The 14927-nt window shown below is 50.7% G+C and overlaps 1 protein-coding gene across 3 annotated transcripts in view; it reads left to right on the forward strand.

The window, feature by feature from the left end:
* The first annotated feature begins 1051 nt into the window (after positions 1-1051).
* Positions 1052-14927, forward strand: part of PLEKHM2 (pleckstrin homology and RUN domain containing M2) — a 56253-nt gene continuing 42377 nt past the window's right edge. For 2 of the 3 annotated variants that reach the window (XM_039509289.1, XM_039509291.1), the window contains exon 1: positions 1052-1299. In XM_039509289.1, coding sequence (XP_039365223.1) covers positions 1240-1299 — 60 coding nt within the window. In that variant the 5' untranslated portion in view covers positions 1052-1239. The remainder of the gene's footprint in view (positions 1300-14927) is intronic. The other variant, XM_039509290.1, reaches the window with a different exon arrangement.

Here is a 14927-nt window from a genome sequence, read left to right on the forward strand (position 1 = left end):
CCATACTTACAGGACGGGGGGAAGCCATGATTCTGAAAGAGTTGGGGATTATGGTAGATAATCAGCTGAACATGAGCTCCCAGTGCCCCAAAGGGCCCAGGTTATCCTTGGATACATAACCAAGGGAATCTGAGGTAGAGAAGTTATTTTACCGCTGAATTTGGCACTGGTGCAACCACTGCTGGAATATTATGTCCAGTGCTGGTGTCAACAATTCAAGAAGGATGTTGATAAATGGGAAAGATGTGAGTTTCAGCGAAGAGCTATACTAATTATTAAAGGATTAGAACATATGCCTTATGTAAAATAACTGTGAAAATTTTTTAGCTTTAACTATAAGTCATGAACAGGTCACGGGCAATAAACAAAAATTGTGCGTTATTTTATTAAAAATGCCCACCAAGCCCAGGACAACACAGGGTGGGGCTGCCACGGGGCTGGGGCCCATGGCCCCCGCCAAGCCCGGGGCCCCACGGGGCTGGAGCGTATGGTCCCGGCTGCAGCCCCGCCAGGCCCAGGCTGTGCGCCCTCGCCAAGCCCGGGATGCTGTGGGGCTGGGCTGCGTAGCCCCAGCTGCAGCCCCCAGAAGAAGCCAAGGGGCTGGGGCGCAAGGTCTGGCCTCCTGCTCCTGAAGCCCGAGAAGTCCCCGAAGCGGTGACAGCCATGACCTCCCTGACGGGCCGGAGCTCCCGGGGTCCCTCTCTCGGGCTTACCAAAGGGCAGCGGGAGCCTCCCCCGTGACCCCCGAGGGTTTTTCTGAGCGAGGGGTGTAAGGGGCCGGGAGGGGAGCACGGGCCGAGCCAGGCGAACCACAGCCCAAACCAGAGACCGCGGAGAGCTCGGCCCGGGGGTCCCCGCGCCCCCACCCTGCCGAGCCGGGGCCCGGCCCGGGGAAGGGGCTCTCTGCGCCCCGGCAGGGGCCGGCTCTGGCTGGGAGAGGCCGCCGCCTGCCCCCGCCTCTGCCGCCGCGTCTCCCCGCCCTCCAGCTCCAGCCCCGTCACGAGTGCGGCCGCGGCGCTGCGCCGCCTCCCCTGCGCCGGGCCGGGCTCCCCGCACACGGCGGAGCGGGCCGAGGAGCCGGGCCTGCCATGAGCGCGCCGGGGCTCAGCTGAGGGCCGGGCGGGGCAGGGCCCCCCGAGCCGGCAGGACGGAGCCCCGGGCGGCTGGCGGGGAGGCGGCGAGCGGCTGAGGCCGCCGGGCCGGCGCGGGAGGAAGCGAGCGGCCGCCGGGGGCAGCGCCATGGAGCCCGGGGAGGTGAAGGACCGGATCCTGGAGAACATCTCCCTGTCCGTCAAGAAGGTGAGAGCGGCCGGGCCGGGCCGGGCCTCGCCTCCCGCAGCATCCCGGGCCGCTGGCCCCCGCCCTGCCCCCTCCCAGTACCGGCTGCCCCACAGCCGGTGGGGTCAGCTTCGCCCCCCATCGCTGGCCCCTCCCGGTACCGGCTGCCCCACAGCCGGTGGGGTCAGCTTCGCCCCCCATCGCTGGCCCCTCCCGGTACCGGCTGCCCCACAGCTGGTGGGGTCAGCTTCGCCCCCCATCGCTGGCCCCAGTCCCTGTCCCCTCCCGGTGCCGGCTGCCCCACAGCCGGTGGGGTCAGCTTCGCCCCCCATCGCTGGCCCTCGCCCCGGTCCCTGTCCCCTCCCGGTACCGGCTGCCCCACAGTCTGTGGGGTCAGCTTCGCCCCCATCGCTGGCCCCTGCCCCAGTCCCTGTCCCCTCCCGGTACCGGCTGCCCCACAGCCGGTGGGGTCAGCTTTGCCCCCCATTGCTGGCCCTCGCCATCCCCCAGCTCTTACCAAGCCATTTCCCTCCAGGCTGGGCTGGGCTTTGACAGTTCCCAAGTGGGCAGCTTCATCACTGGTGCCAGCAGTGGGGGCGCTGGTGTAGGCAGGACACCCCGGTCAGCCGTGTTTGTAATACCGCCTTGTCCGGCGCTGAGCGGGTGTTAAACGCAGACAAGTGCACTGGGACTCCAGCCCGCGGAGCTGCAGTGGGGTTGGCCGCAGTGGAAATAATTTCCAAACCAACCCCCGGTGTAGACCCAGCCTTGACGTGCACAAGTTATAACAACCCAACCACAGTCAAATAGCAAAAGTCCCAGCTTGGGCTACAACTCAGCCCTCTGGCCACTGCATATGGAGCTCTACTTCCTCCAAGGCATCACTCTCCTCTAGTTGTCAGGTGGCTGTTTTTACAGAGCTTCCTGAATTCGTTGGTGTCTGACTTGGGCCCTCAGTCTCCAGCCTTCCTGTTTTACTCCACAGTGTACGTTAGTGTGAGATCAGAACAGCTAGTTAATCCCCTGCCTGCTGGAAATCAGGTAGCACCCTTCTAGACCCTGACAAGGCCCAGACAGAGATCTGATAATTCACCTTAAGCCTGACCTCCATCATCCTCGGCTCTTCTCGTCCTGGTCTTTCCTGAGCAAGGCTGCTGATCATTCTGAATTGTCATACTGTGTAGCATGGATTTCAATATCAGTAAGAGAGTATTGGATCTCTGGTTTCAAAACAACTCTGAGCCCTCTAGCCATACAGAAAGCTTGCTTTAATATTTCCACCCGTTTGATTTATACAGAATAGCCAGGACTACACCCAGCATGCAAAGGCTGAAACAAATGATGAGTAGGAGTGAGGGAAAGCACCAGTGAAATCTAGGGCCAATAGCTCCAGTGCCTGACTCTGCTGCTCCTCATAACTTCCTAAGCAATAACTTGAAATTGACCTGATGCTTCTTAGTTTTACTGCTTCCTACAGGTTCTGAATAGCAACAGTGAAACCTGACCCGATTTTTGTCAGCTTCACATTGGGAAACCATGGGGCAAGGGCAGAGACACTGGGACGTTCTGCATCAGGGCACATTCAGGTTTCAGAGTAGCAGCCGTGTTAGTCTGTATCCGCAAAAAGAACAGGAGTACTTGTGGCACCTTAGAGACTGGATTGGTCTTGCTTTGAGCAGGGGGTTGGACTAGATACCTCCTGAGGTCCCTTCCAACCCTGATATTCTATGAAATTTATTTGAGCATAAGCTTTCATGGGCTACAGCCCACTTCATCGGATGCATGTAGTGGCTAATACAGTAGGAAGATATATATATATATACACACACAGAGAACATGAAACAATGGGTGTTACCATACACACTCTAACAAGAGTGATCACTTAAGGTGAGCTATTATCACATTCAGTGTGTTATCTTCACAACCATAAGGGCTAGAAAGACAGGGCTTGATTCAGATTTTATACTAGTGTTACTTGCTTGCCTTCAGTAGACTTTTGAGTTTCTCTGGTGTGAAGTCAGAACCAGGCCCTCAAGCTTTTTCAGAACGAAAGTAGCCAGTGAATTGTACAGAAATTGGTATTGGAGGTCCGTTCATTTACCTGGGAGAGCATCCCACTGGCAAGTGGATTTGTCAAGCCCTGGAAAGGAGGCAAGGATACTTCTTTATTCCCCTCCCGCTCAATGAAGTAATTGATGATCATGTGCCAAAGTATCATCAGTAGGTGAAAAATGTAAGGGAGTCAACTTGATTGGAAAGAGTAATTTACAAAGTTACAGCTCATTTAAGAAAAGTGACAGAACATAGACCAGTGGATCACAAGAAGGGCCTTGTTGAGCTCTCTTTTTCAAATCCTGGTGGAAGAATGTTAATTTGCCAAGAGAAGTTGTATCTTAGGTATGTAAAATGAGGGTGGAAATACCACAATGACACAATACCACACTTGTTTGAATGACCAAGCATGGCAATTGTTGGTGTATTTAGCCTGCCAATTCTGCATCATTAAAGGCCAGGAGAGTTTTGCTGTTGACTGCAATGGCACAGGTTCGAGCCCCAAACGTACAGAAGGATGGGCAGAAATTCAGAGTTAAAGAAATGTAAATTGTCGGCTTCATCCTGAGGAGTGCCAAGTGCCCTTGACTCCCACTGACTTGTTGAGAGGGCTCCGCACTGGCCGAATAGGCCCCCACTTGCTGTAACTGAGCAAGAATGCTGTATGTATGACCTTTCTCCTTAATTGGCGGTGTACGACGGGCATTGCCTTTGGGAGTATAGAATTGTCTACTGTTTCAAATCAGGTATCTGGGGGAATTGTGAGTGATGGGTTGATTTACTGTCTGTAGTTTGTCAGCTCTGTCTTCCCTATTAGGTTAATTTTCTGGAGATTATTTGGACATCTTAGTGATATGGATTTCATTGTTTCTCTTTAGCTGCTCCTGCTTCTCTCCCTAGCACCTGGCAGGCCCAAGCAGGCATATGCACCCTACTTCCAGCTTCGAGGGCCATGCTCAAGAAAGGAATTATGTTAATTGTGGCAATTTATGGATTATTGTTTGGTTTTTTTTTAAATGAACATAGGGCTTGCCAAAGCCACAAGGCCATCACTGCTGGGGTCTGAAGATCTCTGCCCAGCCACATGCAGTCAGTGACACCGTGGGCTTCCTCACTGGGTGCCTCAACCCTGGGATAGGTGGGGCACTTTTAGAGGTGACAGAGCAGAGCAGAAATTGCCACTCTGCCATGGTAATCGTATGTACTGGGGCACTGGGTACACACAATACAGTAACAAATGAACGCAGTACAAATGCCTAGATTTCATATATGCTCCTGACCAACCATCAGCTGGTAGCCACGTGCAATCAGTGATGACCTTGGTCACATTCAAACCAGTGATCCAAATGTGTCCCATTATCAGAGTTCTGTGCCATCCTGGTAGCTGTAGGCTCCATTGCAGAGGAGGAATTTGTTATCTGCCTGGCTCAAACTTGGTGGCAGGATGTGGATTCCCAGTGCTGCCACTTTCAAAAGTTAAGAAATCATGAGCAAGGCCCCAAATTGTGGTTTTTGATCCATCTCCAGGCGTGGTGTGACAATGGCAGTGTTGCCTACTTTTGCCGATCCATAACGTGGGTCTGGCCTGTGGTGCAGGAGCTCTCACTGAAAGACCCACCTGAGATCAGATCACACCACTGCCTGACTGGTGCAGGGGGCTTCCTGCTGCTCTCCAAGCTCCCAAGCTGCCCATTTTTAATTCTGTCCCCTCCAGCCCTCTGTCAATTCTCTGCCCCTCAGCCCTGCATCAGTTAAATCTCTGCCACACATCTGCCCTAGACCTACATCAACTGGGCACCCCCTCCAAGCCCCATATCTACCCCTTCCCCCCCAGCAGTCCTGCTTCCCCTGCAGCTGTGGAGACTTTTCACCCCCGGGGCTTGGGAGAAGGGTGAGTGGGGAGGGAGAAGGGCAGCCTCAGTGGTTCTTCACCCCTCCACCAGGCTTTGGGACCAGCTCCAGTGTGGTGTTCTCCTTCTCCCAGGCCTGGTGTTGAAGGGGCTGAGAGGAGGAGGAGGAGAGATCAGCTGACTCATTTCTCATGAGAGGAGTGGGGAGATGGTGGTAGATCTTCCTTCCTCTGCTGGAATCTATCCCTCCACCCCCATCCTGTGGACGTGGTATCTGCTGCTCCCTCTCCTTCCTCTGCCCCTACCCCAAAACTTCTCTCTGCTCCTGGAGGATGAGCTTTGCCTGGATCCTGCAGCTGCTCTGATTGCCTGTTCTTCCCCAGGAGAGAAGTGGTGAAGGCAGCTGTTCAGAGTGGATTTCCTCCTTGGCAGTCTGATGCTGCAGCTTCTGGCTTCAGTGGGAGGCTGCCTGCAGCGGCAGCCCAAGTCCGGGTACTCTGAGTAATATGATGAGAACTGGAACCCACCCTTGAAGGGAGGGCAGTGGGGTGAGATGGCTCAGCGTGCCAGCCTCCATGGCTTATGCTCTCTGGTCTACAGGGCCCGTTCCAGCACAGACTGATTCCTCCCAGTTACATGACATGATTGACTGAACTGACCACATGTACCGTACCATGTGGAGGTTAATGACTGCCTGGAATCTGCCTAGAATTGACATGGTTATCACCTTTATTTTGACAAATGCTGTCTCAGGAGTGGGTGGCAGAGGTTCTGTGGCCTGCAGCATGCAGGAGGTCAGACTGGATCAGTGGTTTTCGAATGCGGGTCGCGACCCAGTTCTGGGTTGCGGAATAGGAGGCAGTGGGTCATGGCAGCTCTGGTCAGCACTGTTGACCAGGCCATTAAAAGTCCCGTTGGCGGTGGGGCCTGGCTAAGTTAGGCTAGTCCCTAACTGTTGTGACACCGTGCTGTGCCCTGGAAGCGGCCAGCAGCAGGTCCAGCTCCTAGGCAGAGGGGCCATGGGGCCGGCTAATGGGAGCTGTGGGGCGCTGCCTGCGGGCAAGAGCTGCGCGGGGCCACTTGTGTGCCTCGGCCTAGGAGCCAGACCTGCTGCTGGCCACTTCCAGGGCACAGTGCAGTCCGCAGTGCCGGGACAGGCAGGAAGCCTGCCTTAGCACCCTGCTGTGCTGCTGACTGGGAGCTGCCCAAGGTAAGCCTGCGCCCCAACCCCATGCCCCAGCCCAGAGCCTGCACCCCCAGCCCAGAGCCCTGCACCCCAAACCCCTCATCCCTGAGCCCACCCCAAACCCAGGGCCCCCTCCTGTACCCCAAACCCCTCATCCCTGGCCCCACCCCAAAGCCTGCACCTCCAGCCCACAGCCCTGACCCCTGCCCTAGCCCAGAGCCCCCTCCCACACCCTGATCCCCTCACCCCGGCCCTGCAGCCCTCACCCCAACCCTCTGCCGCAGCCACACCCCAAATCCCTCATCCACAGCTCCATTGGGTCGCAGGCATCAACACTTTTCTTCAACTGGGTTGCCAGAAAAGAAGTTTGAAAACCCCTGGACTAGATGATTATGAATGTCCCTCCTGACCTTAAAGTCTGTGAGTCTTTGAATCCTCAGCACTTGCTATGTGTTTGCCTTTGTACTGACTATGGTGCGACTTCGCTGTGGCTTTTACTAGCCCTGCAAATGCCGAGCAGCCTCGGCAGCCCAGTGCATGATCTGTGCCTACAGGCCAGCTCAAAAAGGGCTGGGGCTTTTTATAACTTCTTCAGTTGAGACATTTTGTTGACTTACGGTAATAATCTATGGGTAGCAAAGTGCTCTGGTCCCTTCCACTCATGCTGTTGACCTTGGGAGCTAGTATTTTTGTGTATTGTACCAAGAATCCTCTACTGACAAGAGTCATTGAGTGATTTACGCCTCGTTATGACGTCCAGAAGGCTTCACTTGAAACCTCTTGACTTATGAAAAGACCTTACTCTCTTGTAGGCCCCTCACAAAAGGGGAGGTGACTCTAGAGAAAGTGTAGCTTCAAGATGTTTCCTGTACCTTCTGCTGCCCTTTGAAAGAATCACCACCTGGAGTCCATCATCTGTCTGAAGTTTTATTAATGTCAAGCTGCTGCCTACTTATTGTCCATGTTTCATCCATTCTATGTGCATTGTAGCCCAGTTCTTCAGCTGCACCCAAGGTGTGCACAGAGGGGTTGTGCACACGCAAATTCAATCTTCAGCCATTTTTCTGTTCCCCTGATCCTGCACCAGCTGTGTGTTGGCCCAGTCACCTGATGTTAGTTACAGCAGCTGCTAATTGTGCTGCTTGAAGGGAATGTAAATAGGATCACATCCCCTCTCTGCCGGTACTATCCCCTATGCTGGCTGCTAAACCAGCTATATGTCACCAGAGGGTCCTGCTGCACTGGGGTGATCCTCTCATAGCAAGATACACAGCCATTTTGTGCCAGTGGAGTGGTGTGAAACAGCTAAGGATCGGGGCCTCTGAGTCCATCATCAAGGATAACTTCTGCTGTATACAGTCATTAATGTTGTTAACGTTGTCTATCCAGCTAACCATGATGAATGTTGGAAAACAAGAAATAACACATTGTTCCCATCATTCGCAATAAATGTTGCGGAAGGAGAAATATTCCAGGAGAACCTCTTAGTGCAAGTGTAACCCAGGGGTTCTCATGCTTTCTGAAGCCAAAGGCAGCTTGTTAAAAAAACAGTTGGACAATAATTGATGATAAAGGTGCTTACAAATTAGCCATAAATATACCGGGACAGTTCAGATACTTTATATACTCCTTCTAGAAAGTCTCACCAACCCCTAGGAGTGGGAACATGCTCCCCACAGCTTGAGAACTTCTCTTCCAGTCATCCTCCAAGGACATTCACAGGCTTCTAATATTTGTTTGAAGGTTCAGTCGGAAAGACTCTCTGCTAATAATATAGTTCAACACAGATTGCTAAAAGCAAAACTCATCAAAGAATCGCCGCTTATTTCTTCCAAGTATATTTGTCATTTCAGGCGTTCTCTTTTGAAATATCTACTACCGTGTCCTACTGCAGAGGTGATCTTTCAGTCACAAGTGGGTTAAATTATACAGGCATCTAAAATGAAGCCTACTCACTGTATCTGTTAGAGAAAGTTGGGAAGCTCATGGGAACATCTGCGAGTGGAGAAAGCAGCAATGGTATTTTGAACATTTACATAGTTCTGAAGACTGCTGGTGCAAACCTTTTTCATGAAGAGGATGGCTTGTCAGGTGGAATTGTAACTGTATTGCTGTGAATCTGGTACAGTGAACGGTAACTGACATCCTTTGGTCTCACTGCCTCTGACCTACCATGGCTCCTACGCATGATGCCACCGGTCAGCAGTCTTCAGAGTAATCAGGAGAATGGAAACCCATTGTCTGGGATAAAGAAATCGCATTTGAACAGCAAGCTCTTGGCATTCCTTGGCTGTTTCATATTCATTTTAGCTTCAGTCCAGGATATCATATCACCAGACAGATTCAGACAAACGGGAGGGAATTCAGAGAAGAGCAACAAAAATAATCAAGAGGTCTGTAGAGACTGACCTGTGAGGTGACGTTAAGTGTTTAATCTGTATTGTTTGGCTAAGTGATGGCTAACAAGGTGAACTTTGAAGGAAGCAAACACCAAGACTGTAGAAGAATTACTACTTGGTGTGACTAGGAATAGTGGAATGAGAGAGAGAGAAAAACCATCTCTAGCTGCTGGGATTCTGTGAAAGATTCCTTCAGTGCTGATCAGTTTGATGAAAAATCAAAGGCTGCTTCTTTCTGTAAAGAGACATGTTAGTACCTACGTGATTTGCAGAAGCTTGATGTTTAGCCATCTTGATCCGATTTCTTTATTCTAGTTTTACTAGATAGCAGTAACAGACTCCTGAAAACCAATTAGTTTGTTCTAGCAGTGATTTCTGACCTTGCTTGTTTTCTCTCCTGTGGAATCTGTGCCTCTGTTGTGCTGAAGACCTTGTGACTCTGTAACATCGGGAATGCTCTCCATTGCAGTCATGTGCCACCCCTAACTCTTGATCATCTGTATCTGATAAACTGTACCAATGGCAGCTATTCAGACCTGGCTGTCAAGACTAGGGTGTTTTTCAGGCCTTATTTAAGATGCCAACCATGTGTGCGATGACCAGTTAAGAGGCTTCTGTCTAGTACATGCAAACAGGTGTCTCTAGCACAAGTTAAAACCAATCTCCAATTCATGTCTGTCTGCAACAGGGCTGTTTGTATAGATCCAGTGCAAACGATTGGTGCCTGGAGTCGAAGCCGTCTGCCAGAACTAGCATACCTAACCTAAATGAAGTCCCTTGGGTTTGAAAATCCACCTGTGTAGGACACCCTGGAACAGGACAGTTCTAACGGAAGAAAATGACATGGGTGGGGCTCAGGAGAGCTCCTAAGTAGTTGGAGCCTGGACATGAGTAATGAGACGGAGAAGCTGTAAGCTTCAGATTCCACTCTGTTGCTTGAATGCTTAAAAATGTAGGGGCTTTGTGTTCTGTTCCAAGCTGCACAGCTTCTACCCTCTGTGGCTTCAGCACCCTGTAATCAAGGCTCCTGTTCTGGTCCACCATGAACATGCATCTGTCTCTCTCCAGGCTGTTTTGACATCAGTGAAAATTGTTTCTCAGGTGGTAATAAGCTATTCAGGGAAAGCCTGCTAATATGAGAGCAGATATCTGGACAATAGCACTATTGATTAGAGCGCAAGTTGTGTTGGTTACCTCTGTTTCTGGGGTGAGAAATAGAATGCCGGGATCACGGCTTTGTCACATGCTTGTTCTAAGAAATGTTGGGTCCGCTCAGGTGCCCCTGCACCCGGATACCCCAACGTCTCCTGCCTCTGCAAAAGTAAAGGGACTTCAAGTTTTGCACATTTTTCATTTCACAGTCGTCTCTGTGACTCTTGCTGGGAGAAGCGAGTTTGGTTAGAACCCAGAAGATCAGTGGATTGATTGGCTAATTGTGTTGATCTTCAAGAGCAAAATGAGATTCTCCATCTCCCTAGTCAATTGAATCTACCTCAGGAACAGAGTTTCAATAAAACAGACCTGGAATAAGTAGTAACGACAGAGAGGGCATTGCTACAGGAGCTGTTCGCTGATAGAAATACTTGCTAGTCTCTTTGCTGCGGAGCTGGCCAGAGTCGCGTTGCTGCCCTTTGAAATTCACTTCATTTACTATAAAGCTTATTAATGAACATAAGACTGCAAAGAGTTACAAAGGGATCTCACAAAACTGGGTGACTGGGCAACAAAATGGCAGCTGAAATTCAGTGTTGATAAATGCAAAGTAATGCACATTGGAAAACAATCTCAACTATACATACAAAATGATGGGGTCTGAATTAGCTGTTACCACTCAAGAAAGATCTTGGAGTCATTGTGGATAGTTCTCTGAAAACATCCACTCAATGTGCAGCGGCAGGCAAAAAAGCGAACAGAATATTAGGAAAGGGATAGATAATAAGACAGAAAATATCATAATACCTCTGTACAAATCCTTAGCACGCCCACATCTTGAATATTGCGGGCAGTTCTGGGTGCCCCATCTTGGAAAAGATAGATGGGAATTGGAAAAGGTACAGAGAAGGGCAACAAAAATGATTAGGGCTATGGAACAGCTTCCATATGAGGAGAGATAAATAAGACTGGGACTTTTTAGCTTGGAAAAGAGACGACTAAGGGGGGATAGGATAGAGGTCTATAAAATCTTGACTGGTGTGGAGAAAGTAAATAAGGAAGTGTTATTTACTCCTTCACATAACACAAGAACCAGGGGTCACCCAATGAAATTACTAGGCAGCAGGTTTAAAACAAACAAAAGGAAGTGTTTCTTCACACAACGCGCAGTCAACCTGTGGAACTTGTTGCCAGGGGATGTTGTGAAGGCCAAAACTATAACGGGATCCCAAAAAAGAACTAGATACGTTCCTGGAGAATAGGTACATCAATGACTATTAGCAACCCCATGCTCTGACTGTCCCTAGGCTCTGTTTGCCAGAAGCTGGGAGTGGACGACAGGGGAAGGATCACTTTGATTCCGTGTTCTGTTTATTCCCTCTGGGGCACCTGGCATTGGTCGCTGTCCGAAGACGGGATACTGGGCTAGATGGACCTTTGATCTGACCCAGTCTAGCTGCTCTTATGTTTTTAAATTCTACGGCAGGCTGTGCCCACCCCCATTGCTCTGGTTCACCTTCTTCATTCTTCACCTCAACCCCCTCCCTCAGAGCTGCAATTGCTGGGCTTGGTCAATGACTGGGCAACTAACACTGATGCTGGGGCACTAGACGAGTTCTGTACCCCATACTTCATCCCTCATGGAGATCCAGGGTCACTCCTAAACCGTATTCTGCTGTGTTCTCACTGCCAGGGCTGGATTAAGGCAGGGGCTTTAGGGGGCTGCATCCCAGGGCCCCAGCTCAAGGGGGTTCCCGTTAAAATAAATCACAGGCAGCCATCTGCAACTCTGAGCCTCTAAAAGCCCCGCGGCGCAGCGGGGCTCAGGCAGGCTGCCTGCCTGCCATGGCCCCACGCCACTCCCACAAACAGCTGGCTGCTGGCACATCTCTGCGGCCCCTGGCAGGGTGGTGGCTCTTTACGCTGCCCCCGCCCCCCAGCACTTCCCTCATAGCTCCCATTGGCTGGAAACCAGCCAATGGGAGCTACGGGGGTGGCGCTTGGCGTGTGGGCAGCGCATGGAGACAACCCTGTCCCGCTCCCACCAGGGGCCACAGAGACGTGTTAGGAGCCAGCCGCTTCCGGGAGCAGCATGGGGCTATGGCAGGCAGGCAGCCTGGCTGAGCCCTGCTGCTGCGCTGCTGTCCGGGAGCTGCCTGTGATAAGGAAAAGTTATTTACTTATTCCCATAACACAAGAACTAGGGGTCACCAAATGAAATTAATAGGCAGCAGGTTTAAAAAAAAAAAAAAAGGAAGTTCTTCTCGCACAGCAGCAGTCAAACTGGTGGAACTTACCCTGAGGAGGTTGTGGGAGGGCTACTATAAATGTTTAAAAAGGGGACTGATATAAATTCATGGTGGCTAAGTCCATAAATGGCTATTAGCCAGAATGGAATGGTGGTCCTAGCCTCCTAGCCTCTGATGGAGAGGATGGGGATGGAGAGAGAGGAGAGAGATCTTGCCTGTCATTGCCTGTTAGGCACTCCTCAGGGCACCCGCACATGGGCCACTGACGATGGACAGATGCTGGGCTGATGGACCTGACCTTGGACCGTCTTCTTTTCTTCTTTTCTAAGCACCTCCTGGCCAGAGCCTGCACCTCACATCCCCTCCTCCACCTGAGCCCCAGATCAGAATCCCTCTCCTGCACTCCCTCCCACACCCTGCACCTGTTCCTGCACCCCAGTCCCCTGCCCCAGCCCTCTCCTGCACCAGATTCCCTCCCAGGAAAAAGAGTTGTATACCGTGGCCCCACAAAATCGAATAGCCCTGTGCCCACAGGAGAATTAATCCAGCCCTGCTCACTGCCAAGCCCCTGGGCCAGCTGTTAATTGTCATTTTGGTCACATTTGCTAGATTGAGCTTTTCAGACTCTGTTCATAGCAAACTACAGGCTTTAAAAACACATGGTTTCACTTCCACGGCAAAGGCTCCATACCAGTGTGGTCTAGCAGGTGACAGCCCTGCACGGGGTCAGTACATCTGTCACAGTGCTGAGTGAAAGAGCAGACTTGTGGATATGGTGCATCTTACCAATGGCTCACATGTGCCACCAACCTAATTCCCTGGTTATGCTCTTGCTAACGGTTGGAGTATTGTCTGTTCAGAGAAAGCTGCTGGCTCACTATCCTGCTAGCTTGGCTGAAGATGTTATGAGCCCCTCTGGAAGGGGCTGAGAGGTGGGAAATGGAGATAGAAAGAAGCCCAGTGCAATTAAAGTTACATGATCAGCCTCCACTTCCAGTCATTGCACTGATATAAGCGCTTGTTTTGCAATCTTGTTGCAGTAGAATGATTGCTAATCTGGCACATCCCCACTTCAAATCAATGGCCCTGCAAGAACACAGTGGTTAGGAGTAAGAGCTGGCCCAGAGGTGTGGATTGAGTAGCCCTGTCTAGCTGTTTTAATTTGCTTTTTCAGAGTGTTTGTCTTGCCAGAGGATATCTCTGAAGCAGTACTCAGGAATTTCAAACCCAGGTGAGCTGAGCATTCAGCAGCCAGTCAGAGCCAGAGACCACAGTTGAGTCATGAAGGTCTGTTCCACGTGTGGAAGAAATTTCCAAATTCCAGTTTGGTTCTCTTGCTTCCAGTGTGGTTTTTTGTTCTCCTCCCTTATTCCCCCCCCCCCCCCCCCGATCTCCCTGGGTCAGGAAAGTTTCAAAGCTTCTGTCTCTTACTCCTGGGAGAGAATGTGACCTAATGGTTAGAGAAGAGGAGTCTGATGGGAGTCAGAATTTCTGTCCCAAGCTCTGCTATTCATTTTCTGGGAGAGCTTGTACAAATTGCTTAACTTCTCTGAACCTCAGTTATTACATGTGTGAAATGGGAATAGTATTTACCTATCTCACGGGGGCTTCTGGAACTTTTTAACGCCTTAAAAAACATCTTCCGGGCTTGACCAAGACTGCAATGTCATCTGGAGCCGTCCCAAGGCCTGGTATTTATTCATCATCTGTTTTCTCCTGGGAGAGGTGGAAAACCTTCCTTCGTAAGCACCAGTGGTTTCTATGTCACTCAGTCGGTCTCAGGAATAGATGACATTGATGCTAAGGACAGCTACATGCCTTTTGTGGAGTACTTTGGTACCGATATTTCAGAAATTAGGAAGGCAAAAAATACCCATTGATCCTCACCTGCTTCTGTATTATCCATTCTCCATATGCTGCCCCACCTTCCAGCTGATCAGTCCCCAGAAAGGCTTTTGTTACTTCTCATTACAGCAGTTTCCGTGTCTCTCAGTCCTGAAGAGACGTTCTTCAAACTTGCCATTGTGGTCTGGAAGTAGTGAGCACAGCCCACAATCTTTTCTTACTTCTCCATTTGAGCAAAGGCTGCGCTGTATCCAGCTTTTGATGCCTTAAGTCCATGTTCTGTGTTGTTGCAGCCTGTAACATCTACATTCCAGACTTCTGAGGTGGGGGCAGCACCAAAGCTAACTTTGTAGCCAAGGCCAAAAGTTGGAAAGGAGGAGAAATCTTTATAGCTGGGCATCCAGCATTTCAACTCCTTCTGATCTCACCACATGGCAGACTTGGTTTTTCCCATAGGCCTTTTAAACTTTCTCCAGGGTGCTCTAGGCTATGATCTCTCCTGAGGAGCTTTTCCTCCAAAGACCTCGGAATGAAATGACTCATCAAACCAGTCCTCAGCATGAAGTAAACTGAAATGCAGTGCTTTATCCATGAGCTCTCTTGCCTTGCCAGAGGAATGGGGGTAGTGGGAATAGGGCCTCTTCCATTGTACTCAATTTTTGCTCTGTAGTAGAAGAGCAGTAAAAAAGTGGATTGAAAAGCTTCCCACCCACCAAGACTAGAGTTCAAAAGTCAATTTGTTTTTCAAGAGTTGGTGAAGTTACTATAAAACGGTGTAAGGAATGTCCCATCCTGCCCTGAGTCATGCTGAATCTGGCATTGGTGATTGCAGAAGGAATGCACAATCCTCAGCTCAATTCTTGGCTGGTAAATGAAAAATGATTTTCAGTGACATTAGCTCCCCTCTTCTCTGAAG

The sequence above is a fragment of the Mauremys reevesii genome, linkage group 21 (assembly GCF_016161935.1).
Source record: "Mauremys reevesii isolate NIE-2019 linkage group 21, ASM1616193v1, whole genome shotgun sequence".
NCBI lineage: Eukaryota > Metazoa > Chordata > Testudines > Geoemydidae > Mauremys > Mauremys reevesii.